General features: G+C 43.0%; 1 protein-coding gene across 1 annotated transcript in view; it reads left to right on the top strand.

Moving 5' to 3' along the window:
• The first annotated feature begins 10,013 nt into the window (after positions 1-10,013).
• Positions 10,014-27,104, top strand: part of LOC143783292 (gamma-aminobutyric acid receptor subunit pi-like) — a 169,331-nt gene continuing 152,240 nt past the window's right edge. The window contains exon 1 of the mRNA XM_077271701.1: positions 10,014-10,198. Within this exon, the coding sequence (XP_077127816.1) occupies positions 10,014-10,198 (185 nt within the window). The remainder of the gene's footprint in view (positions 10,199-27,104) is intronic.

The raw sequence follows: 27,104 nt of genomic DNA, 5'->3' as shown, positions 1-27,104 counted from the left end.
AATACATCCACAGGTGTGTCTCTAATTAACTCAGATGTTGCCAAACAAATAATCAGAAGCTTCCAACCACATGCCATCATAATATAGGCAGTCCAGAATTGTTTAAAGACAATTTTAGTGTATTTACATTTTTTACTTTGCAGTAAGTAGTACAAATGCCTTAAAACATTCTCACTCTCTCACTATTCTGGCATTTGTCAAATATTAATAATTATGGTAATCCTAATTGACCTAAAACAGGAAAGATTTATTCTGATTTCATGTCAGATATTGAGAAAAACATGCATAAGTGTCTTTTTATATAGTGTTTGTAAACTTCTAGCTATATATTTACAGTGCCTTGCGAAAGTATTTGGCTCCCTGGAACTTTTCAACCTTTTCCCACATATCATGCTTCAAATATAAAGATACCAAATGTAAATTTTTGGTGAAGAATCATCAACAAGTGGAACACAATTGTGAAGTTAAATGAAATTTAGTGGTTATTTTAAATTTTTGTGGAAATTCAAAAACTGAAAAGTGGGGTGTGCAATATTATTCGGCCCCTTTAACTTAAAACTTTGTTGCTCTACCTTTTGCTGCGATTTCAGCTGCAAGTCGCTTGGGGCATGTCTATCAGTTTTGTACATCGAGAGACTGAAATTCGTGCCCATTCTTCCTTGGCAAACAGCTCGAGCTCAGTGAGGTTTGATGGAGATCGTTTGTGAACAGCAGTTTTCAGCTCTTTCCACAGATTCTCGATTGGATTGAGGTCTGGACTTTGAGTTGGCCATTCTAACACCTGGATACATTTATTTGTGAACTATTCCATTGTAGATTTTGCTTTATGTTTGGGATCATTGTCTTGTTGGAAGACAAATCTCCGTCCCTGTCTCAGGTCTTTTCAGGTTTTCTTCAAGAATGGTCCTGTATTTGGCTCCATCCATCTTCCCATCAATTTTAACCATCTTCCCTGTCCCTGCTGAAGAAAAGCAGGCCCAAACCATGATGCTGCCACCACCATGTTTGACAGTGGGGATGGAGTGGTCAGGATGATGAGCTGCGTTGCCTTTACACCAAATATATCGTTTGGCATTGTTGCCAAAAAGTTCAATTTTGGTTTCATCTGACCAGAGCACCTTCTTCCACATGTTTGGTGTGTCTCCCAGGTGGCTTGTTGCAAACTTTAAACAACACATTTTATGGATATCTTTGAGAAATGGCTTTCTTCTTGCCACTCATCCATAAAGGCCAGATTTGTGCAGTGTACGACTGATTGTTGTCCTATGGACAGACTGTACCTCCTCAGCTGTAGATCTCTGCAGTTCATCCAGAGTGATCATGGGCCTCTTGGCTGCATCTCTGATCAGTCTTCTCCTAGTTTGAGATGAAAGTTTAGAGAGACGGCCGGGTCTTGGTAGATTTACAGGGGTATGATACTCTTTCCATTTCAATATGATCGCTTGGACAGTGCTCCTTGGGATGTTTAAAGTTTTGGAAATCATTTTGTATCCAAATCCAGCTTTAAACTTCTCCACAACAGTATCATGGACTTGCCTGTTGTGTTCCTTGGTCTTCATGATGCTCCCTGTACTTCAAACAGAACCCTGAGACTATCACAGAGCAGGTGCATTTTGTCAGGACTCTGAACATTTTGATTACCTTTTGTGCATTACTGCCCTTTTCCAAGATGGCGTCTTTGGTCTCATGTGCACTGTGTCTTCCTGCTATATAACTCCACCCCAGCCTTCAGTCTGTGCTAGAGTATTCTGCCTTGCATCCAGCTCCACCTGTTGTGAAATTGGATTTTGGGCTCCCCCGGTGGCCACTGGTGGAATTGAACTGGTGTGCATCATCCTCTCTGTTCACCTGTTTCCATCAGGATGTGGGAGTCGCTATTTAGCCTTGCTCCTCTGTCACTTCCATGCCGGTCAACATTGTAATCAGAAGCCTTTCTGTGCATGTTCCTGCTGCTAGACAACTCCCAGCTAAGTTGGACTTTAGTCCTTGTTTGTTTTTGCATTTTGTTCCAGTTCACAGCTGTAGTTTCGTTTCTGTGTCTGGAAAGCTCTTGTGATCTGAAATTGCCACTCTGATGTTATGAGTTAATACTAGAGTCTTAAAGTAATTTCAGGATGGTGTTTTGATAGGGTTTTCAGCTGACCATGAAAGTGCCCTTTCTGTCTTCCTGCTATCTAGTAAGCGGACCTCAATTTTGCTAAACCTATTTTCATACTACGTTTGTCATTTCATCTAAAATCACCGCCAATATTTGTGGGGGCCTCTGTCTGCCTTTCGGGGAAATTTCTCTAGAGGTGAGCCAGGACTATATTTTCCTCTGCCAGGATTAGTTAGTCCTCCGGCCGGCGCTGGGCGTCTAGGGATAAAACGCAGGCTACGCTACCCGGCTACTGTTAGTTGTGCGGCAGGTTTAGTTCATGGTCAGTTTAGTTTCCATCCTTCCAAGAGCTAGTTCTTATGTTTGCTGGGCTATGTTTTCTTGCCATTGAGAACCATAACAGTTTGACCGGCCTAAAAGGGTTAAATTAATTGACAGAGAAAGGAGAGAAAAGAGGAGTCTGCTGAAGATTTTTTTTTTTTTTTTTTTTTTTTCAGTTCTGAGTGTGCTTGTAATTGAATCTCTTGCAAGTCTGCCTATATTGCAGCCTTTCTCTCTCTCTCTCCTTCTAATCCTGGAATGGCTCTGTGTTCACCTGTTTAAAATGGATATTCAGAGTTTAGCTGCAGGTTTGAATAATCTCACCACGAAAGTTCAAAATTTACAAGATTTTGTTGTTCATGTTCCTATATCTGAACCTAGAATTCCTTTGCCTGAATTTTTCTCGGGGAATAGATCTTGCTTTCAAAATTTCAAAAATAATTGCAAGTTGTTTTTGTCCCTGAAATCTCACTCTGCTGGAGATCCTGCTCAGCAGGTCAGGATTGTGATTTCCTTGCTCCGGGGCGACCCTCAGGATTGGGCTTTTGCATTGGCTCCAGGGGATCCTGCGTTGCTCAATGTGGATGCGTTTTTTCTGGCCTTGGGGTTGCTTTATGAGGAACCTCGGTTAGAACTTCAGGCGGAAAAGGCCTTGATGTCCCTATCTCAGGGGCAAGACGAAGCTGAAATATACTGCCAGAAATTCCGTAAATGGGCTGTGCTTACTCAGTGGAATGAGTGCGCCCTGGCGGCGAATTTCAGAGAGGGTCTCTCTGATGCCATTAAAGGGAACCTGTCACCACGTTTTTGGAAGATGGGATAAAAATAGCGTTAAATAGGGGCAGAGGTGGGCATTACATTAGTGTGTGTGTTATGCGTTTATTACCCACCTAAGTTGCCGAAATAACTTTGCAAAGTCTCCGTTTTCGCCTGTCAATCAGGCTGGTCAGGTCACATGGGCGTGGTGTCTTCACCCAGATTTGGCGTAGTTTTCCGTTGGTGGCGTAGTGGTGTGCGCATGCCCAAAGTCCGGAATCCTCTTCCAGGGGATTTAAAATAGCGCGGTGTTCGTTATTGCATTGGTGATCGGTGGGCGCGGCCATCTTCCTTTGGCCGCGCGTGCGCAGAAGCGGCGCTCTGCTGGCCGCGGCTTCAGGAAAATGGCCGCGGGATGCCGCGCGTGCGCAGATGGATATCGCGGCGGCCATTTTCCTGAAGCCGCGGCCAGCAGAGCGCCGCTTCTGCGCACGCGCGGCCAAAGGAAGATGGCCGCGCCCACCGATCACCAATGCAATAACGAACACCGCGCTATTTTAAATCCCCTGGAAGAGGATTCCGGACTTTGGGCATGCGCACACCACTACGCCACCAACGGAAAACTACGCCAAATCTGGGGGAAGACAACGCCCATGCGACCTGACCAGCCTGATTGACAGGCGAAAACGGAGACTTTGCAAAGTTATTTCGGCAACTTAGGTGGGTAATAAACGCATAACACACACACTAATGTAACGCCCACCTCTGCCCCTATTTAACGCTATTTTTATCCCATCTTCCAAAAACGTGGTGACAGGTTCCCTTTAAGGATGTTATGGTGGGGTTCCCTGTGCCTGCGGGTCTGAATGAGTCCATGACAATGGCTATCCAGATCGATAGGCGTCTGCGGGAGCGCAAACCTGTGCACCATTTGGCGGTGTCTACTGAGAAGACGCCAGAGAATATGCAATGTGATAGAATTCTGTCCAGAAGTGAACGGCAGAATTTTAGACGAAAAAATGGGTTGTGCTTCTATTGCGGTGATTCAACTCATGTTATATCAGCATGCTCTAAGCGTACTAAGAAGCTTGATAAGTCTGTTTCAATTGGCACTTTACAGTCTAAGTTTATTCTATCTGTGACCCTGATTTGTTCTTTATCATCTATTACTGCGGATGCCTATGTCGACTCTGGCGCCGCTTTGAGTCTTATGGATTGGTCCTTTGCCAAACGCTGTGGGTATGATTTGGAGCCTCTTGAAACTCCTATACCCCTGAAGGGGATTGACTCCACCCCATTGGCTAGCAATAAACCACAATACTGGACACAAGTAACTATGCGGATTAATCCGGATCACCAGGAGATTATTCGCTTTCTTGTGCTGTATAACCTACATGATGTGTTGGTGCTTGGATTGCCATGGCTGCAATCTCATAACCCAGTCCTTGACTGGAAAGCTATGTCTGTGTTAAGCTGGGGATGTAAGGGGACGCATGGGGACGTACCTGTGGTTTCCATTTCATCATCTATTCCCTCTGAGATTCCTGAATTCTTGACTGAATATCGTGACGTTTTTGAAGAACCTAAGCTTGGTTCATTACCTCCGCACCGGGAGTGCGATTGTGCCATAGATTTGATTCCGGGTAGTAAATACCCTAAGGGTCGTTTATTTAATCTGTCTGTGCCTGAACATGCTGCTATGCGAGAATATATAAAGGAGTCCTTGGAAAAGGGACATATTCGTCCTTCGTCATCTCCCTTAGGAGCCGGTTTTTTCTTTGTGGCTAAGAAAGATGGCTCTTTGAGGCCGTGCATTGATTATCGGCTTTTGAATAAAATCACGGTTAAATATCAATATCCGTTGCCACTGCTGACTGATTTGTTTGCTCGCATAAAGGGGGCCAAGTGGTTCTCTAAGATAGATCTCCGTGGGGCGTATAATTTGGTGCGAATTAAGCAGGGGGATGAGTGGAAAACCGCATTTAATACGCCCGAGGGCCACTTTGAGTATTTGGTGATGCCTTTTGGTCTTTCAAATGCCCCTTCAGTCTTTCAGTCCTTTATGCATGACATTTTCCGTGATTATTTGGATAAATTTATGATTGTGTATCTGGATGATATTTTGATTTTTTCGGATGACTGGGACTCTCATGTCCAGCAGGTCAGGAGGGTTTTTCAGGTTTTGCGGTCTAATTCCTTGTGTGTGAAGGGTTCTAAGTGCGTTTTTGGGGTTCAAAAGATTTCCTTTTTGGGATATATTTTTTCCCCCTCTTCCATCGAGATGGATCCTGTCAAGGTTCAGGCTATTTGTGATTGGACGCAACCCTCTTCTCTTAAGAGTCTTCAGAAATTTTTGGGCTTTGCTAACTTTTATCATCGATTTATTGCTGGTTTTTCTGATGTTGTTAAACCATTGACTGATTTGACTAAGAAGGGTGCAGATGTTGCTGATTGGTCCCCTGCTGCTGTGGAGGCCTTTCGGGAGCTTAAGCGCCGCTTTTCTTCCGCCCCTGTGTTGCGTCAGCCTGATGTTGCTCTTCCTTTTCAGGTTGAGGTCGACGCTTCTGAAATCGGAGCTGGGGCGGTTTTGTCGCAGAGAAGTTCCGATTGCTCCGTGATGAGACCTTGTGCTTTTTTCTCGCGTAAATTTTCGCCCGCCGAGCGGAATTATGATGTTGGGAATCGGGAGCTTTTGGCCATGAAGTGGGCTTTTGAGGAGTGGCGTCATTGGCTTGAGGGGGCTAGACATCAGGTGGTGGTATTGACTGACCACAAAAATCTAATTTATCTTGAGTCCGCCAGACGCCTGAATCCTAGACAGGCGCGCTGGTCATTGTTTTTCTCTCGGTTTAATTTTGTGGTGTCCTACCTGCCGGGTTCTAAGAATGTTAAGGCGGATGCCCTTTCTAGGAGTTTTGAGCCTGACTCCCCTGGTAATTCTGAACCTACAGGTATCCTTAAGGATGGAGTGATATTGTCTGCCGTTTCTCCAGACCTGCGGCGGGCCTTGCAGGAGTTTCAGGCGGATAGACCTGATCGTTGCCCACCTGGTAGACTGTTTGTTCCTGATGATTGGACCAGTAAAGTCATTTCTGAGGTTCATTCTTCTGCGTTGGCAGGTCATCCTGGAATCTTTGGTACCAGGGATTTGGTGGCAAGGTCCTTCTGGTGGCCTTCCCTGTCTCGAGATGTGCGAGGCTTCGTGCAGTCTTGTGACGTTTGTGCTCGGGCCAAGCCTTGTTGTTCTCGGGCTAGTGGATTGTTGTTGCCCTTGCCTATCCCGAAGAGGCCCTGGACGCACATCTCGATGGATTTTATTTCGGATCTTCCTGTTTCTCAGAAGATGTCTGTCATCTGGGTGGTGTGTGATCGTTTCTCTAAGATGGTCCATTTGGTTCCCCTGCCTAAGTTGCCTTCTTCTTCCGAGTTGGTTCCTCTGTTTTTTCAAAATGTGGTCCGTTTGCATGGTATTCCGGAGAATATCGTTTCTGACAGAGGTACCCAATTCGTGTCTAGATTTTGGCGAGCATTCTGTGCTAGGATGGGCATAGATTTGTCTTTCTCGTCTGCTTTCCATCCTCAGACTAATGGCCAGACCGAGCGGACGAATCAGACCTTGGAGACATATTTGAGGTGTTTTGTGTCTGCAGATCAGGATGATTGGGTTGCTTTTTTGCCTTTAGCGGAGTTTGCCCTCAATAATCGGGCCAGCTCTGCCACCTTGGTGTCTCCCTTTTTCTGTAATTCGGGGTTTCATCCTCGATTTTCTTCTGGTCAGGTGGAATCTTCGGATTGTCCTGGAGTGGATGCTGTGGTGGAGAGGTTGCATCAGATTTGGGGGCAGGTAGTGGACAATTTGAAGTTGTCCCAGGAGAAGACTCAGCTTTTTGCCAACCGCCGGCGTCGGGTTGGTCCTCGGCTTTGTGTTGGGGACTTGGTGTGGTTGTCTTCTCGTTTTGTCCCTATGAGGGTTTCTTCTCCCAAGTTTAAGCCTCGGTTCATCGGCCCGTACAAGATATTGGAGATTCTTAACCCTGTGTCCTTCCGTTTGGACCTCCCTGCATCTTTTTCTATTCATAATGTTTTTCATCGGTCATTATTGCGCAGGTATGAGGTACCGGTTGTGCCTTCCGTTGAGCCTCCTGCTCCGGTGTTGGTTGAGGGCGAGTTGGAGTACATTGTGGAAAAAATCTTGGACTCCCGTGTTTCCAGACGGAAACTCCAGTATCTGGTCAAATGGAAGGGATACGGTCAGGAGGATAATTCTTGGGTGACTGCCTCTGATGTTCATGCCTCCGATTTGGTCCGTGCCTTTCATAGGGCTCATCCTGATCGCCCTGGTGGTTCTGGTGAGGGTTCGGTGCCCCCTCCTTGAGGGGGGGGTACTGTTGTGAAATTGGATTTTGGGCTCCCCCGGTGGCCACTGGTGGAATTGAACTGGTGTGCATCATCCTCTCTGTTCACCTGTTTCCATCAGGATGTGGGAGTCGCTATTTAGCCTTGCTCCTCTGTCACTTCCATGCCGGTCAACATTGTAATCAGAAGCCTTTCTGTGCATGTTCCTGCTGCTAGACAACTCCCAGCTAAGTTGGACTTTAGTCCTTGTTTGTTTTTGCATTTTGTTCCAGTTCACAGCTGTAGTTTCGTTTCTGTGTCTGGAAAGCTCTTGTGATCTGAAATTGCCACTCTGATGTTATGAGTTAATACTAGAGTCTTAAAGTAATTTCAGGATGGTGTTTTGATAGGGTTTTCAGCTGACCATGAAAGTGCCCTTTCTGTCTTCCTGCTATCTAGTAAGCGGACCTCAATTTTGCTAAACCTATTTTCATACTACGTTTGTCATTTCATCTAAAATCACCGCCAATATTTGTGGGGGCCTCTGTCTGCCTTTCGGGGAAATTTCTCTAGAGGTGAGCCAGGACTATATTTTCCTCTGCCAGGATTAGTTAGTCCTCCGGCCGGCGCTGGGCGTCTAGGGATAAAACGCAGGCTACGCTACCCGGCTACTGTTAGTTGTGCGGCAGGTTTAGTTCATGGTCAGTTTAGTTTCCATCCTTCCAAGAGCTAGTTCTTATGTTTGCTGGGCTATGTTCTCTTGCCATTGAGAACCATAACATCCACCCTGGCGACTCCCTGGCTTTGCACCTGCACCTTCACCTGCTCCTGTGAACCTGTGTGGAGATCCTGCTACTCAGCTCTGAGTTTCTGCTGCATACATCGGTTTCCAGTAATCCTCCATCTGGCTGCTTGTGTTTGTTTCCATCTGCATTTGCTGGACATGTAAGCTGTTGCTGCTCTGAGACCTGAGACTTTTACCCAGGCCTCCCTGGTTGTGCTAAGATATTATTTGAACTGCCTTATAAGCATATCTATCTGTGTTTGGACTACCAAGGACTTATTTGTGTCAAGTATCCTCAAGAATAATTGTGCTTCATAGACTTTCTGCGTGATTGCACTTTCCTCTGAAGTTTCCTATAGACTGTTAAGCTGCGTTTATATTTACACCAAGTGTTGTGGACTTGAGTTTCTCTCTGCACCTGTTTGAATCACCGTGTGATAATATAGACTTTACCACTTATAAAACTGTGTCCTGTAGTTGTCTTGTTCCATGTAAAGAGTCTCCTGAGTTATCCCTTATAGTCATTACACATTTATACGGAGACTTGATTACACACAGGTGGATTATATTTATCATCATTAGGCATTTAGGAAAACATTGGATCATTCAGCGATCCACAATGAACTTCTGGAGTGAGTTTTCTGCACTGAAAGTAAAGGGGCCGAATAATATTGCACGCCCCACTTTTCAGTTTTTGAATTTCCACAAAAATTAAAAATAACCAATAAATTTCATTCAACTTCCCAATTGTGTTACACTTGTTGATTCTTCACCAAAAATTTATATTTGGTATCTTTATGTTTGAAGCATGACATGTGGGAAAAGGTTGAAAAGTTCCAGGGAGCGAATACTTTCACAAGGCACTGTGTATATATATATATATATATATATACATATATATATATATATATATATATATATATATATATATATATACACATATAAAAGATAGTCACTTATCTTATGTATATTGCCACTCTTTATTACATACAGCATATCTCATTCTCTTACTTTTGTTATTTATAGCACCCTCTCTTATTTTCATAGCATCCTCTCTTGTTAAATATAAACGGCAACAATGGCTGATAAAGCATGGTAAAGCTTATCTTCTAATGGATGAGGCTGATGGACTGGTCTTCTGAACAGATGTTGCCCCATCAGCAGTTTATTTCATATCTTACAAGAGATGACTATATAATAAAGATAGGGCGCTGTAAATAACAAAAATAATGAGGATATGTTAAATAAGGGATGGTGTTATACATAGCAGAAGGATGCTATATAATAAGGGATGACACCATACATTACTAGAGAGGACGGTACATAATAAAGGACGGTAAGTGGAACTAATGTAATTAAGGACGGTGCTATACATAACAAAAAATATGCTCTATACTAAGGGAAGGCACAAAAAAAAATTACAAGAGAGTACATTATACCCTAAGGGATGGTACTATACATAACAAGAGATGATACTATGTAACAATGGGATGGTGCTGTAAATATCAACAGGATGCTATATAATAAGGTAAGGTGCTATACATAACTAGAGAGAATGCTACATAATAACTGGAAGTAATAGGAACCTATGTAATTATGCCACTATATGTAACAATAAAATACTCTATATACTATGAGACTGCTATACATAATAAGGCTTTTTTTGTGTCAGTGGGCTGCTCATTTTTTTTTCTTGGACAGCAAGGTGCACATCCTCAAATGCACATCCAGCTAAAAATGGCGCTAGTGTCAGCGAGTCCCCCTCCACCTCTGGGCCCCGTTGCAGCTGCATTGGCGGTATGTGCTCCCCTGACGTCATGGTTAAAAATGCCACAACAGCCTGCCAAATATTTGTTTGAAGATTTTGAGTTGAAGCAAGAACATCTAACAACAAATGTCAAGAGGTAGGAACACCGCCTACATTATAGTAATGGGGTGTATGGTTGTCAAATTGGAATGTTAAAACAGCTATGCAAAAAGTAAAATATGTGCATAAATGTTTTACTTTTTTTTTTTTAAGTACTAATATCATCCCCAACATAAAAACATAACTAAAAATGATAGTTTCGTTGGTAGGTACATGTATGGAAAAGAACTTGGGAACCACAGTAGTATTTTTGAGCTGCTAACGCTGGTGAAATTGGATTAGTTCCGCAAAATATATTATCTTTTATATACTGTATTTTGTGGACTATAAAACACACTGGACCATAAGATGCACCCCAAATTTTGGGGAGGCAAATAGGAGAATTTATTTTTTTTTATAAAATGGGTGTCTGTCTTATAGTCCGAGTTTACGGGGACTTACCGGGCTAAAAGGGAGCAGCGGTGAAGCACACCACCGGAAAATCAATGGGCAGAGCGAGGACTCCACTCCTGCCTCACTGCTGACTTTTCCCAAAGCCTCGTACTGCTGAGACAACCCCCTCCTCCCAGATTGGGGCCCACAGCATTGGCTCAATCCTGCCACCAGAGGCTTCCTGCAGCATCGACCCTGCTTCCTGTGACTTCACTCCATCCCTGCTTTGTGTATTTATTTTTTTCATATTTTATTTTTCAATTGATGTATTGCTTTCTATTTAATTATACTCTCCTTGAACTTTCATGAAATATAAATTATGCAACCCTAATATGCTATGTTGTGCAGTAGCTATATGTAGGTTCATTATTGGAAGCAAACATGAGGAAACAGTATGCAGTATGTATATAAGCTGTAGGGTTGCTAAATTGTAAAATTAACTGAGATATTCCAAAATCTGCTCTTTATTTGAAGGCTTAAAAAAAAAAACCATGAGCCTTTACATGAAAGGATGGGACAATAAAAACTATGTTGGTTCATGTAGCAAAAGCAATCACCTGCAACAAATCACTGTATTCGCATTACGAGTACGGGTCTAATATTGGACTATTATAATAACGAAATGTGCAATAAAATTATATATATATTTTTTTACATCATACACTTGATGAGGTAAACAGGTGTGTTTACATTTCTCTATAATGAAAAAATGGCATGATCATCTCAAAATCCAGGATTGGTTGTTCTCAGTGGGAGAAGCGGAATAATAATCTTGTAGTTATGATACCTTTTAATGGCTAACAAAAATAAAATAGGTGATGCTACAAAGCAAGCTTTTTGGACTTCTTAGGTCCCTTCCGTGGGCATGGTATAACAAAGTATTTAGAGAAATCCACATTATATATATATATATATATATATATATGGTTCAAAATCGGAACAGCATCTTATATTACCAAATTGTAGTGCAGCGTCTTCCCAACCACTGTTGAAATGGTCTTTGGTAATAGATGAAAAAAAGAAGCTGTCTTTCTTTTTTTCATATATATATATATATATATATATATATATATATATATATATATATATATATATATATATATATATATATATATATATATATATTATACAAAAAGAGCAAGTATAGGGCATAACAAATGGACATTTAACCCCTTCCCAAGATTAGATGTACCAGTACGTCCTATTTTGCAGTGTGTTCCTGCAAATGGATGCACAGATGTGTCCTGGCGAACATACTGGCACAGGAGCTCTGCCCACACAATCGGCACCGGAAACTCGGCTTATGTGATAGCAGAGCCCTGGGTATCACAGCCAGTGACAGAGCCTGTGTAAGGAGGTGACGGGGACTCTCATATGCTTCCCCCCTCTTTGGTCTATTAATTGTGTGCGGTTCTCTAATGTTTATCAGTGTAAATGTGTTCATGTAATGTTGCTGTAATGTGAATGTCTTTGATGTGTGTCATGTACAGGATTAGGGATACAATAGGAACTAGCAGTAGTATAGGGCAATAGTGGGGTTAGAATAGAGGGGGCATATTAGAGATAGGGATTATGTATGTTAGCTTAGGTACAAGCAGCATATGAGTTTTCTAGTGGGGAGGAGTTAACAGAGTAATTTAGTACAGAGCAATAGGATATAGGGTAGAGACTTCCTGGTTAGTAAGCAGAAGAAGGAGAAGCCCCGACTCCTGCTGCAGATTCCTGAAGAACAGGTGGGGCAGCCGGAAGTAGCTCCACCCACGAATGGGTGGAGTCCAGAAGAGCAAGACGGCGTGCCCGGGAGAGAGATGCCATTGCCAAGTGAGATACCTGTCCAAATGCAGTGGAGGAGTATGTCGTTCCACAGAGGAATCGGCCGGCAGGATTGAGAGCTGTGGTCCAGTTGAAGTTCGACTCACGCGCCCGGGGGTTGGTGGACAATGAAACTGGAAGACTGGTTACCCTTCGGCTGGGAGCTGGAACACCATGGGTACAGAGAAGCTGGAGCCGGAAGAAGTCGAGAAACCAGAAGTTGTGGAGAGGGACTGTGTTGGCCGTGATCCCGAGTTCAGTTCACGCGGCCATAGTGGAAGATCGTCACAGCCGGCTGCAGTCATGGTGAGTGCATCATCTACTCTCACCTCAGCTCCCACACTGACTCCTACCCCTTCACCTTCCCCGGTCTCACCATCTACCCACGGCATCTACCGGGAAGAACCCCAGGTTCCCACGGCAGAAGAGGCCCGGTGGGTGGCAGGCATAATTGAAGAGGAGAAGCGGTGGAAGCACCAAATTTGAGCTGCGGCACCCTGGTTGAATAAGCATGTCTGGCCAGATGATGCACGGCCTGCTGAGGTACTGTAACCATACCCGAGGGTATGGGTTCATTCAAGAAGCCGAGACCAGGGACAAAATCTATGTAAATGTTGGGTCCATTACATACAAGGATTCCTTGCAGGAGTGGGACCAGGTGTCTTTTGTACAAAAAGAAGGACCCTGGGGACCGTATGCCATGACAGTCACAGTGGTTGCTGGCATTGAAGAAAGACAGGAGAACCAGCGTGATCGGCGGCCACCAGTAATGGTTGCAGACTCTGCAGAAGGCCAGAGGAGCCCTTACAGGAGGCGATGGCCACAGGCAGATCACAGGAGCAAGAGGCTCCAAGTTTGCTGAGTCGGCCGTTGCTGGGAGAAAGAATATACAAAAAAAGGTTGCACTCTATCGTGTCAAAGCATGTCGAATATGAAATACATGACATATGAATAGCAAAATGGCTTTTGAACATTAGGAAAAATATTTATGAGACACTTTGCACAAAATTTGGCCAAATAGTGTGAACCCATCAACCATCGTCAAGGTGGCTTCATTAATCTGATGGGTCCCTGACCTCCCTGTCCAAATGTGAACACTTACCAAAGGCTAATGTTTGAATGCATGGGTGAATGTGGACACCTCTCAGTAAAGCCTACATATATGGAGGTAGCTGCTCCTGGTATGCACCTATTCACACTAGTTTGGATGTGCCAGTCGTTTTTCTGTCATTTCGCTGGGAGAAAGAAGTCAGAGGAACAGTGATGAATCGTCCTCCAGTGGATCTTTGGGCCACACTTTTATTATTATTCAGGGCCAGAATGCGGCCCACTATGCTGATCGGCGGCCCTGCATTGACTAAAGAGTGACCCCTTTAAGTGAGTTGTGCTAGTTGCACTGGAGAAAAATATATGAGAGACTGTTCCGCATCTCCTGAAGGGGCAAGGAGCCCTGAGTGGCACCAGGACCAGGTGTCGGTGCAGTTAAAAGTGACTTTTGTTTTTTCCCCTCCTCCAAGTTTGCTTTTGTGCACGGTTGCGCACCCCCTGCTGGATTACAGGACTAAAACCCTGGAGGGGTTAATCACCCTTGGAAACAGGAATGGACTGTGTGAGTGGCTGCTTTAAGTACTAAACTGTTTTTACCCTGAACTCTTACTGTTTTAAACCTGAACTGTCCCCTGAAAGTATAAAAGCAGTGCACTTGTTTTAAAGGGACCATACTCTACTAAAGGAGAGTGGGGGAAACCTGGACAGGAGTACCCAAGGAGCGAGCCGGGTCAGGACTATATGGACTGTTGCGGACTGTTACTGTTGGGCCAGTATGTTTGTTGCCATTGTTTTCCTGTGTTTGGATACCCGGAGCAGGAAAGGACTGGCTCATGAGCCTGGACTGTTGTTAGTGAGCACTTTATGTGTACAGGTCCCAGGAGCAAAGGGACTGGGGTCAGTCAGACCCATGTTAAAAGAACTTGAACCCTTTGTTCCAGGGCTCCAACCAAGTGGAGCCGGGGTCACGGTTGACCCACAAGCATTGTATTAAGACTGTATTAACTTTATTGATGTTTTAGATATGCTGTTTTAAAGTTTACAGGTGCTGCCATGGTTGGGGAAGATCATATTTTAGGAGGGAGGAACATGAGGTGGTGACAGGTGGCAGACTGTCTCTTTCACTGCTACTCCTAGCAAGGAGCAGCAGTGAGAGAGACAGTCTGCCAGCCATGGGGATAAGGCTGCTATGGCAGGAAGGGGCCCCAGGCTGAGAGTCATGCAGGCGGGCACCAGCTTAGACAGGACCATTCCGAGGAGGATCCGGGGTCTACAACTGGGGCAGGTGAAGATGAGATCGCGAGCCTGGCACCTTTTCCTTTTGAAACCGGACAAGAGAATGGTAGGAAGCTGGTGGGACTGAAGGCACGGATGGGACAAAGATTGTCCAGAAGTGAGGCAGGGATTGCCAGAATAGAGACAGAGCGTGTGAGGAAGAACAGAGGCTGCCAGGAAGACAGGGAAAGCTTGAGAGATGCCATTCTGTCCACACGGTGCTGCATTTTTGATGGATACCCTACTGCCAAGTAAAGTTGAACTGTTGAAAAAAACATCGTCTCTGAAATGGTTTGTGAAGCTTGTGGATACGGAGCCGTAGTGACAGAAGTCGAGGGGACTCTGACAGTATATGTGAGTGTACTGCTGCGTACGCTCAACGTGCAGAAGAAGGGACATTATATTGCATCTGTGAGGCACCAGGGTGTGGGAACACTACAGCCCATTGCCACGACTACCACCCTGGCCACCTTTCACCTGCATAGCCCATGGCTGTTTAATTCTCTAAGTACCGCAATCAATATAGATCATAGCATTTAACAGGAAAAGAAAGGGAGGGGCTCCCTCTCCTTTCCTATCATCCACCGTCACCATCCTTCAGCAACGCCAAAGAGGAAGCTGACTGCAATAGTGCCAAGCTGCAACAGCCTTCCAGAAGCAAGCTGGGAGTTATATACACCTCTGTCCAGGTTCCAGGTGTGTCAACTAGAGCTGGGGGAGGTTGCCACTGGGTCCTAAAGTCAGAAGGCCCAAGAAGAAGTCTGCAAAGCAAACTGCTGAGACCTTCTGCAGTGAGATGCAGAGCGACAGTCTGCAGCCTCTGACACACACATGACACATACTGACCAGAAGAATAAAAATAAAGGTGTCTTATCACTTATATTGCACTAAGAACGGCATAAAAAATAAATATAACAAATTATTGACAAGCTATTGATGTGTTCTTTCTGCCTCCCAAAGATCGCAGTAAGGCTCAGCCTAATATATGGGTGCGTGTCTCCAGAAACTAGGGACTACAATGTACTGGGCACTATAATGTATGGACACTACCAAGGCAGATTGGCACTTTTCAAACAGCAACATCCACTGCTGTTTGTTCCTGGAAAACAGCCATGGGGTCAAAATTGTCACTGCACCAGTAGATAAATTCCCAGAGGGGTGTAATTTCCAAAAAGGGGGCACTTGATCTGAGATTCTGCTCTTTTAGCTCTTGGGGCCTCTGTATATGGTGACTGCAAATTATTCTAGGAAAATTTGTTCGTCAAGAGTTAAATAGCGCTCCATCCCTCCCAACTCTTGCCAGCCATGTTGTTAAGCAGTTCTGTACAGCCACATATGGAGTATTTCCATGTGTGAAAAAGTTAAATCTGGGGCTAAAACTAAATTTTTATGGTAAAAATGAAATTATTTTTTCTTCACTGCTCAATAGTAAAAAAACTATATGGCACATCTGTGGTGTCAATATGACCACTGCATCCTTAAATAAATCCACTGAGGGAAGTAATTTGTAAAATGCAGTCACTTATGGGAGGATTTGTTGTTTTGGCACCTCATGGGCTCTCCCAGTGGGTCATTGCACCCACAAACCATAAGAGAAAAATCTGCATTATAATATGACGCCCCTTCCCATCTGAGCTTTCCATTGCACCTGAAAAATATTTCCTGATTACATGTAGCGTATTGGCGCACTCAGAAGAAATTACACAACAAACTGTCCAAAGCAACTTTTTCTGAGAAAAAATGGTAATTTTACATTTACTCAGCCCAACATTATACAATTCTGTGAATTGCCTGTTTTGGAATGTCAGGGGCTCTTCAAATGTGACATGGCATCCAAAATCTGTTGAAGTCAAAAGTGAACTCCTTGCCTTCCGAGTCCTTTTGGGGTCCATGTTCTTCTGTTACCCTTGTGAAAATGAAAAAGTTGGGGTACAACAACACTTCTGTGGGAGAAATGTATTGTTTCATTTTCACAGCTTAACATTATAAAATTCTGTGAAGCACCTTGAATTCTGTGAGTTCAAGGGGCTCACCACACCTCTATATAAGCTCCTCGAGGGGTGTAGTTTCCAAAAATGGTGCATTCGTGGAGAATCAAACCCTTTCATGCCAATGGCTATTTTCTGAGTTTTTTTTGCTTTCGTTTTCTCTACCCTTTCTTCCAAGAGCCATAAGTTTTTTATTTTTCCTTCAGTATAGAAATATGACTTTTGCCGGACTAATTATATTTTTGAATGGCAACATTTATTTTACTACATAATGTACTTTAAAATGGGAAAAAATCTTGAAGTGCGGTGAAATTGCAAAACAAAGTTCAGTTCCTCAATTATTTTTTTTTAAATTTAGGATGTTCAGTGTATGATAAGACTGACTTTGCAATGCCAACATGTATTGTTTATTCACTTTTTTAAATTTGTATAAAAAAAGTTTTGTTTGTGTTTGCTGCCATTTTATGAGAGGCATAGCGTTTTCACTTTTCCGGAACTGGGTCTGGGTGATGATGGCTTCTTTTTTTTCCCATAATCTGATGTTTTTAATAATATCATTAGATACAATGTTTTAATAGCTTCTTATTGCATTTTATTGTAATCTTATTGAAGCCAAAAAATATATAATTCTGGAGTTTTGATTTTTTTTTCTTATTACCCCATTTACCTATCTGATTAATTTAATTTATATTTTGATATAAATTAGACATTTATAAATGCAGCAATACCAAATATGTATATTTTTTATTGTTTCATTTTCAATGTGGCAAAAAAGGATTACTTGAACTTTTATGTTTTTGGGTTTTTTTTTCCATATTTTTACAAATGTTTTTTCCACTTTTTACTTTATTTAACACCTTTCCGATGTTGGGCGTGATAGTACACCCACGTCTGAATCGCTCCCTATGATGCGGGCTCTGGCGCTGAGCCCACATCTTTCCTGGCACATGTCATCTGTTTTGAACAGCTGACATATGCCTCTAACAGTGGCAGGTGGAATCGCGATTCACACGCAGCTGTTAACCTGTTAAATGCCACTGTTAATCTCTGACAGCGGCATTTAATTCGCGCTTACTGGAAGCACGCCGGAAATCCCACCCATCAGTGACCCCGTCATAATTGCTGGTCACCGATGCATTGGCATGACAACTAGAGGTCTCCAGCAGACCTCTAGCGTGCATTTCTGCTACACACAGGTGAACTAACCATCGCCTGTTTGTAGCACAGGCAATCAGACAACTGCAGCTTCTAGTCTCCCATGGAGACAATTGAAGCATGTAAAAAGTAAAACAATGTTTTTAAAAATATAAAAAAGTAAAAAAATATAAAAGTTCAAATCACCCCCCTTTCACCCCATTCAAAATAAAACAGCAAAAAAACCAAACATACACATATTTGGTATCTCCGCATTCATAATCGCCCGATTTATTAATATAAAAAAGAATTAACCCGATCCATAAATGGCGTAAAGCGAAAAAAATTAAAACCACCAGAAATACGTTTTTTTGATCGTCACTACATTGCAATTAAATGCAATAATGGGCGATCGAAAGATCATATCTACACCATCAATATCAATTAAAAAATCAGCTCAGTGTTGCAAAAAATAAGCCCTAACCCAGTCCCAAATCACAAAAAATGGAAATGCTACACATCTTGGAAGATGGTGCCATTTTTTTTTCTTTTTTTTTTTTAACCAAAGTTTGCATTTTTTTTCACCACGGAAATAAAAAAAAAATAATGTAGACATGTTTGGTGTCTATGAACTTATAATTCCCTGGAGAATCATAATGGCAGGTCAGTTTTAGCATTTAGTGAACATGGTATAAAAAAAAAAAAAAGTGTGGAATTGCACTATTTTTGGAATTTCACCGCACTTGGAATTTTTTTCCCGTTTTCAAGTACACGATATGTTAAAACCAATCATATCTTTCGAAAGTACAACCTGTGCCACAAAAAAACAGCCCTCTCTTGGCCATTTTCACTGAAAAATAAAAAAGTTATGGCTCTGGGAAGAAGGGGAGCAAAAATCGAAAAAACAAAAATGAAAATACCTCCGGTCGATAAGTGTTAATATTCCCCTTAGGAAACCTGAAGCTGATTGCCTGTGTTATACATAGCAGTTGTTCAGAACTGCTTTCTATAGTAGAAACCATGATCTACTATGGACGCTGGTCACTCACGACCTTTATTCACAGGAGTATTATAATGACAAGCATGGTGGTCTTCTGTAGATTTCCTAGTTGTCATCACAACCTATCGGCGCCCCCCGATCACGTGACAGAGGTGTCGATGGGTGGGATTTGTGACATTCTTCCAGCTGGCAATTGTTTAATCCTGCTATTAGAGATTGACAGCGAGATTTAACTGGTTTAACTGATTAACAGCAGCGGGTGGAGCTCCAAACCTTTTAGAAAGCTCGGTTCAGGTACCAGAACGGTACCCGAACTTACACCAGAAATTAAACCCCATTGAAAATATGGTTACCTGAACTGCTAAGAAAACAAAAAAATCTCTCTCTCCATCATGGACTTACCCGAACACTGTACCGGACTTCAGCAGAAAGTCTGTGTTCGGTGTTCAGGCCCAAACAGTCACTGTGCGGTATGAATGCCAATCACTTCTGTTTGAGTCCCATCTTTCAGTACAATCAATGTTTTTTCAACTGGCTAACACGGTACCAAAACCTTTTTTAATTTTAACTAAATGGAGGATTTCAGAATGTATCGCACACTTACGAAACTAAACAATCTTCTGAAGAAACTGACACAACTGGAAGGTGACACATTTTTAACCACATTCAAGAAGGAACGTTTACTCTAATTAAGGATCCACTTTCTAAGCTCAGTTTTTGTTATTTAAATGGCTATATGTTATGCCATGTCTCTGCTTTTTTTGTTCATTTGTTTCTTAAGATACTTTTTTATACCATGCCTGATGAAGACACATAAGTAGTCTCAATAGCTTGCAATCGAACATCGCTTATTTTGTTTTTGCTAGCCATTAAAAGGTATTATATCTACAAAATTATTATTTTGTTGCTCTCACTGAGAACAATCAACAATTTTTCAACTGACTAACATGCTACAAAAACATTTTTTCTTTTAACAAAATTTAAAAAGCACACTTTCTGTGACACACAAGCCTTGGTTTCAGGATTTTGGCTTCATCAAAATCTAAATTTAGACATGGGGTTATTAAACTGCAATTCTTGATTCCAGTATGTGAACAATTAGTAAACATCATGTTCTTGAATTGTTGTTTCTGCATACTAATCTTTGGATTAGTATTCACAGACTTTGACTATCACTCCCATTTCCAATGTGCTTTTTCTATCCCTGTATGGAATTAACTACGCGGTAAAAGCCTAAAATGGTGCTGCTTGGTTGGCTCTCTTTTTCATAGTCCCTGTCATAGCCCCCATAATGGACAGCGTTAGACCATGGGATGTAATAGCTGTAGGTCATTATGGGAAGCCCACCTCACTGCATCTGATGTCATTAGCACACTCTTAGTCTTCAAGAGTGTGTGAAATGGCATCAAGTTATTTTTTTGTAGGTCATCTCTACAAATGGCAGATTGTTCGAATGCACAGGGACTTACACATTCGAAGAAATTCAACTTAAGTTGATCCTCTAAAAATCTATCTACTCATTCCAATTATCTACCAATAGGGTCAAATTAGGACTCATACTTTGTGTTTCTACAACAATTTTTCTAAAATCCTGCAGTTATCTATCCAATGTCATGGTAGCTAATTCTCCTTTATGCCATTGTGAAGGTGTGTCAAGATTTTCTTTCTGATAACCAAGCCTGCTACATTCCACAAGGTTAGTTCAAGTATGGAATGTGTAATCTGAGGTTAATCAGAAGAGCCCTTATTCTTGTAGGTTGTAGGTATTTACAGGATGAGGTCCACTGTCACTCATTGAGGAATCTCACTAATTAAAGACATTCACTATAGTTTAAGCTTGGAGGAAAAATAAGGGCAGTTAACCCCAAGAAAGAACACATAGAACTTAATGTTCCAGTGGGAGCTTGCGAGACAGTGAACTCCTGAACTCATAATGGCATCACTAGCTATATTTTTCACAAGCAATAGCACCAATGAGCAACACTAGTCCAACTAGCCGCCTGCCCTTTAATAATAATATATTTGGTCTTCAGGCTGGACAGAAATAACCTTTACCTGTATTCCTCCCAGTAAAAAAACCTCACCACAGCTTAATCCTGACACTGGAAGGGGTCCCACTACAGCACCGCAGTCCACTTTGAATGGCAATGTATTTCCCAGGGAGCGGCTCATTCCATTCAGCCCCTGAACCAAACTATGGAAATCTGTAGATTCTAGCTAAGTTCCTTTTTGTCGCAGCAGAACATACCCTGTACTGTAACATGACTTTGCAGTAGTAGGAGCCAGAAGTAACTCCACATAGACACCTGGACACAGGGACATCTGTATAAAAACTTGAAATACTGTGTAAGAAACCACCGGAGACTAGACGGAGGTGGACATGACTTGGGGATGGGTGGACCGAGAACTCCTGCAGCTTTTGTTTGTATTGCGGTGTAGATTTTAAACAAGAGTGTTGTTGCTTTAAGAGGAAGGAGTTTAGATGTTTGTGTATTACTGTGAGGAGGGTGGGGCTTATATAGGGGAGGCAACTCTGGCTCTCCCTCTTTCTCTCACAGGATGGACAGGAGGAAACATTACCCGCCCTCCCACCCTGTTTATAATCTCTGTCCTAAAACTTTTTAATTATTGCTTGTATAATGATAGATGCTTTATTGTATTTTTGAATTTGTCATTGTATATCTTGTACCAGGTTCAATTGTATATTGGCTATAAAGAGTTATTATTTGTGGTAACCTTCTAAGCCCAAGGGAAGGGCAATCCTTAAGCCATGGTTCCCTGGAGGTTTCCTCCACAGGGTTTTTTTCCTCTCCTGAGCGCTGTAGGATGACTCTTTGTGAGTCAGAGGTTTGCCAAGTTTAGTCGCATTAATGCTTTTGCAGGGACTTATAGTTTTTAAGTTTACAAAAATGATTTAATTATTATTAAAAAAAAGTGTCAAATGAGACTTGGAATTTATAACCCGTCACGGCTTTGCGGTTTAGGAGTCAGGTGGAAGTTGCAGACAAGTTAAGGTGGACTCATTTTAACTAATAGAGGATGTAAAACCTCATGGTGGTGAGCATTGGTGGCCAGCCTCAAGGACATTGTAATGGTAACATCAATCAGGGGCGGGCACAGTGGTTAAGCACAGGAGTGAGGATAATAGGGTCATTGGTGCCCTGAAAGTTTACTGGCTCTGCTTGAATGGCAAGCCAGTGCGTGCCGCCCCTTTATGGCTGTCTGTCCTGGTGCTGTATGTCAGACAGCTGGGGATATCGCGGTACTTGTGAATCCCAATGTACTAGCACTCCACCTGACTCCTACTGTGATTATTTAATCCTGTGATTTGAATAAAAGCTGTGGCCATTTTGACAACCAAAATAATGTGTTTTGTGTATTTATTTTAGTACCTAGGTTTACAGTAGTTATGGAGGTTTTAAGATGAAGTGGGGTCCATCCCATATCCAAAAGTCATGCGAGATTCACTCTGAAATGTCTTCATTTTCTTCACATTAACTTCCCATAGAGAACACATGAATGCTTGGCTGATCTGTTTAGTCTTTTGTGGAGACTGTTAAAACCCTCAGTCAAATTATTTTTATATCCCCTATTTTCTTTAAGTAACATCAGCCTGGGAATAGTAGTTCTCCCATATCCTAGCATTACATCATGCTACAAAAGGTAATTGCTACAGAAGCTGGCTGTTCACAGAGTGCTGTATCCAAGCATATTAATGGAAAGTTGAGTGGAAGGAAAAAGTGTGGTAGAAAAATGTGCACAAGCAACCGGGATAACCGCAGCCTTGAAACGATTGCTAAGAAAAGGCCCTTCAAAATTTTTGGGGAAATTCATGAGTTGACTGCTGCTGGAGTCTGCATACATCAGCGTGGCCTGCGTACCCAATGTTAAAGATAGGGTACGCACGTCACATGCAGCCGTAGGTGGAGCTGAATCAAGAGGCGCGGCAGTGGGTGGGGCTTCATGGAGGAAGTCCGCAGCCCTGCTAAACGCTAGTGTGAAACTAGCCTTACCTGGACCAAGGAGAAAAATAACTAGACTGTTGCTCAGTGGCCCAAGGTGTTGTTTTCAGATCTAAGTAAATTTTGCATTTCATTTGGAAATCAAGGTCCCAGAGTCTGGAGGAAGAGTGGAGAGGCCACAATCTAAGCTGCTTGAGGTCTAGTGTGAAGTTTCCACAATCAGTGATGTTTCAGGAGCCATGTCATCTGCTGGTGTAGGTCCACTGTGTTTTATCAAGACTAAAGTCAATGCAGCCCTCTACCAGGAAATTTTAGGGCCCTTCATGCTTCCCTCTGCCAACAAGCTTTTTGGTGATGGATATTTCATTCTACAGCAGGACTTGGCACCGGTCCACATTGCCAAAAGTACCAATACCTGGTTTAAAAACAACATTAACAATGTGCTTGATTGGCCAGCAAACTCACCTACCTTAACCATGGAGTATTGTCAAGAGGAAGATGAGAGATAACAGAACCAACAATGCAGACGAGCTGAAGTCTGCTATGAAAGCAACCTGGGCTTCCATAACACCTCAGCAGTGCCACAGGCTGATCATCTTCATGCCACGCCTCACTGATGCATTAATTGATGCAAAAGGAGCCCCGAACAAGTATTGAGTGCATTTACTGAACATACAATTCAGTAGGTGAACATTTCAGATTTTAAAATACCTTTTCAAGCTGGTGTTATAAAGTATTCTAATTTACTGAGATAATGACTTTTGGGTTTTCATTGGCTGTAAGCCATAATCATCAACATTAACAGAAATAAACACTTGAAATAGATCACTCTGTAATGACTCTATATAATATATGAGTTTCACTTTTTGTATCAAAGAACTGAAATAAATTAACTTTTTGATGATATTCTAAGTTTGTGAGAAGCACCTGTACATGTCAAGAGAGAATATTTTAAAGGTATAGTGAGGTGAAGAAAAAATTAAAGTAGAGAAAGGAAAGAATGATAAAAAAGTGGGATGGGGGAAAGATGGATTTGCAGGTTATAACATTAGTGTGCCTATGGTCCCGTAGGACCACAGTACCTTTAAAGTGCATCCAGCTCTAATAGTAATTTTATATTATTTTATTTGTTTCCATACTTCTATAGGGGCTTGTCTTATGCGCAAAATAAGATTTATTTATTTATTTAATGGCACCATTTTTGGGCACATATGTGCTATGTAACATTTAGAAAAAAAAATCTATTCTGCCATAATTTGTTGGCAATGTTTATATGAGATTCACTCTTCAGTAAAGGTTAACATACTTTTTAATTTTTTATTTTTACACTCATTGTAATAAACTGTATTAATTAATTTTTCTATTTCAAGACAATTTTTGTTTTGCTGCCAACAGAACAGTGTCTGGTGTCATGATTCTCAATGGCGAGAGAACATAGCCCAGCATATATGAGAACTAGCTCTTGGAAGATGGAAACTATACTGACCATGAACTAAACCTGCCGCACAACTAGAAGTGGCCGGGTAGCATGCCTACGTTTTTTATCCCTAGATGCCCAGCGCCAGCCGGAGAACTACCTAATCCTAGCAGAGGAAAAGACAGTCCTGGCTCACCTCTAGAGAAATTTTCCCAAAAGGCAGACAGAGGCCCCCACATATATTGGCGGTGATTTTAGATGAAATGACAAACGTAGTATGAAAATAGGTTTAGCAAAATCGAGGTCCGCTTACTAGATAGCATGAAGACAGAAAGGGCACTTTCATGGTCAGCAGAAAACCCTATCAAAACACCATCCAGAAATTACTTTAAGACTCTAGCATTAACTCATAACACCAGAGTGGCAATTTCCGCTCACAAGAGCTTTCCAGACACAGTAACGAAACAGCAGCTGTGAACAGGAACAAAATGCAAAAACACACAAGGACAAAAGTCCAACTTAGCTAGGAGTTGTCTAGTAGCAGGAACATGCACAGAAGGCTTCTGATTACATAGTTGACCGGCATGAAACTGACAGAGGAGCAAGGTTATATAGCGACTCCCACATCCTGATAGGAGCAGGTGAAAAGAGGGGATGATGCACACAAGTACAATTCCACAAGTGGCCACCGGGGGAGCCCAGAATCCAATTTCACAACAGTACCCCCCCCTCAAGGAGGGGGCACCGAACCCTCACCAGAACCACCAGGGCGATCAGGATGAGCCCTATGAAAGGCACGGACAAGATCGGAGGCATGAACATCAGAGGCAGTGACCCAAGAATTATCCTCCTGACCGTATCCCTTCCATTTGACCAGATACTGGAGTTTCCGTCTGGAAACACGAGAGTCTAAGATCTTTTCCACAACGTACTCCAACTCACCCTCAACCAACACCGGAGCAGGAGGCTCAACGGAAGGCACAGCCGGTACCTCATACCTGCGCAACAATGACCGATGAAAAACATTATGAATCGAAAAGGATGCAGGGAGGTCCAAACGGAAGGACACAGGGTTAAGAATCTCCAATATCTTGTACGGGCCGATGAACCGAGGCTTAAACTTAGGAGAAGAAACCCTCATAGGGACAAAACGAGAAGACAACCACACCAAGTCCCCAACACAAAGCCGAGGACCAACACGACGACGGCGGTTGGCAAAAAGCTGAGTCTTCTCCTGGGACAACTTCAAATTGTCCACCACCTGCCCCCAAATCTGATGCAACCTCTCCACCACAGCATCCACTCCAGGACAATCCGAAGATTCCACTTGACCGGAGGAAAATCGAGGATGAAACCCCGAAAAACGGGGACACCAAGGTGGCAGAGCTGGCCCGATTATTGAGGGCGAACTCCGCCAAAGGCAAAAAAGCAACCCAATCATCCTGATCCGCAGACACAAAACACCTCAAATATGTCTCCAAGGTCTGATTAGTCCGCTCGGTCTGGCCATTAGTCTGAGGATGGAAAGCAGACGAAAAAGACAAATCTATGCCCATCCTAGCACAGAATGCCCGCCAAAATCTAGACACGAATTGGGTCCCTCTGTCAGAAACGATATTCTCCGGAATACCATGCAAACGAACAACATTTTGAAAAAACAGAGGAACCAACTCGGAAGAAGAAGGCAACTTAGGCAAGGGAACCAGATGGACCATCTTAGAGAAACGGTCACACACCACCCAGATGACAGACATCTTCTGAGAAACAGGCAGATCCGAAATAAAATCCATCGAGATGTGCGTCCAAGGCCTCTTCGGGATAGGCAAGGGTAACAACAATCCACTAGCCCGAGAACAACAAGGCTTGGCCCGAGCACAAATGTCACAAGACTGCACAAAGCCTCGCACATCTCGTGACAGGGAAGGCCACCAGAAGGACCTTGCCACCAAATCCCTGGTACCAAAGATTCCAGGATGACCTGCCAACGCAGAAGAATGAACCTCAGAGATGACTCTACTGGTCCAATCATCAGGAACAAACAGTCTACCAGGTGGGCAACGATCAGGTCTATCCGCCTGAAACTCCTGCAAGGCCCGCCGCAGGTCTGGAGAAACGGCAGACAATATCACTCCATCTTTAAGGATACCTGTGGGCTCAGAATTACCAGGGGAGTCAGGCTCAAAACTCCTAGAAAGGGCATCCGCCTTAACATTCTTAGAACCCGGTAGGTAAGACACCACAAAATTAAACCGAGAGAAAAACAACGACCAGCGCGCCTGTCTAGGATTCAGGCGCCTGGCAGACTCAAGGTAAATTAAATTTTTGTGGTCAGTCAATACCACCACCTGATGTCTGGCCCCCTCAAGCCAGTGACGCCACTCCTCAAAAGCCCACTTCATGGCCAAAAGCTCCCGATTCCCAATATCATAATTCCGCTCGGCGGGCGAAAATTTACGGGAAAAAAAAGCACAAGGTCTCATCATGGAGCAGTCGGAACTTCTCTGCGACAACACCGCCCCAGCTCCGATTTCAGAAGCGTCGACCTCAACCTGAAAAGGAAGAGCAACATCAGGCTGACGCAACACTGGGGCGGAAGAAAAGCGGCGCTTGAGCTCCCGAAAGGCCTCCACAGCATCAGGGGACCAATCAGCAACATCAGCACCCTTCTTAGTCAAATCAGTCAATGGTTTTACAACATCAGAAAAACCAGCAATAAATCGACGATAAAAGTTAGCAAAGCCCAAAAATTTCTGAAGACTCTTAAGAGAAGAGGGTTGCGTCCAATCACCAATAGCCTGAACCTTGACAGGATCCATCTCGATGGAAGAGGGGGAAAAAATGTATCCCAAGAAGGAAATCTTTTGAACCCCAAAAAC

Source organism: Ranitomeya variabilis, chromosome 1, assembly GCF_051348905.1.
Source record: "Ranitomeya variabilis isolate aRanVar5 chromosome 1, aRanVar5.hap1, whole genome shotgun sequence".
NCBI lineage: Eukaryota > Metazoa > Chordata > Amphibia > Anura > Dendrobatidae > Ranitomeya > Ranitomeya variabilis.
This window is presented reverse-complemented; position numbering and strand designations above follow the sequence as displayed.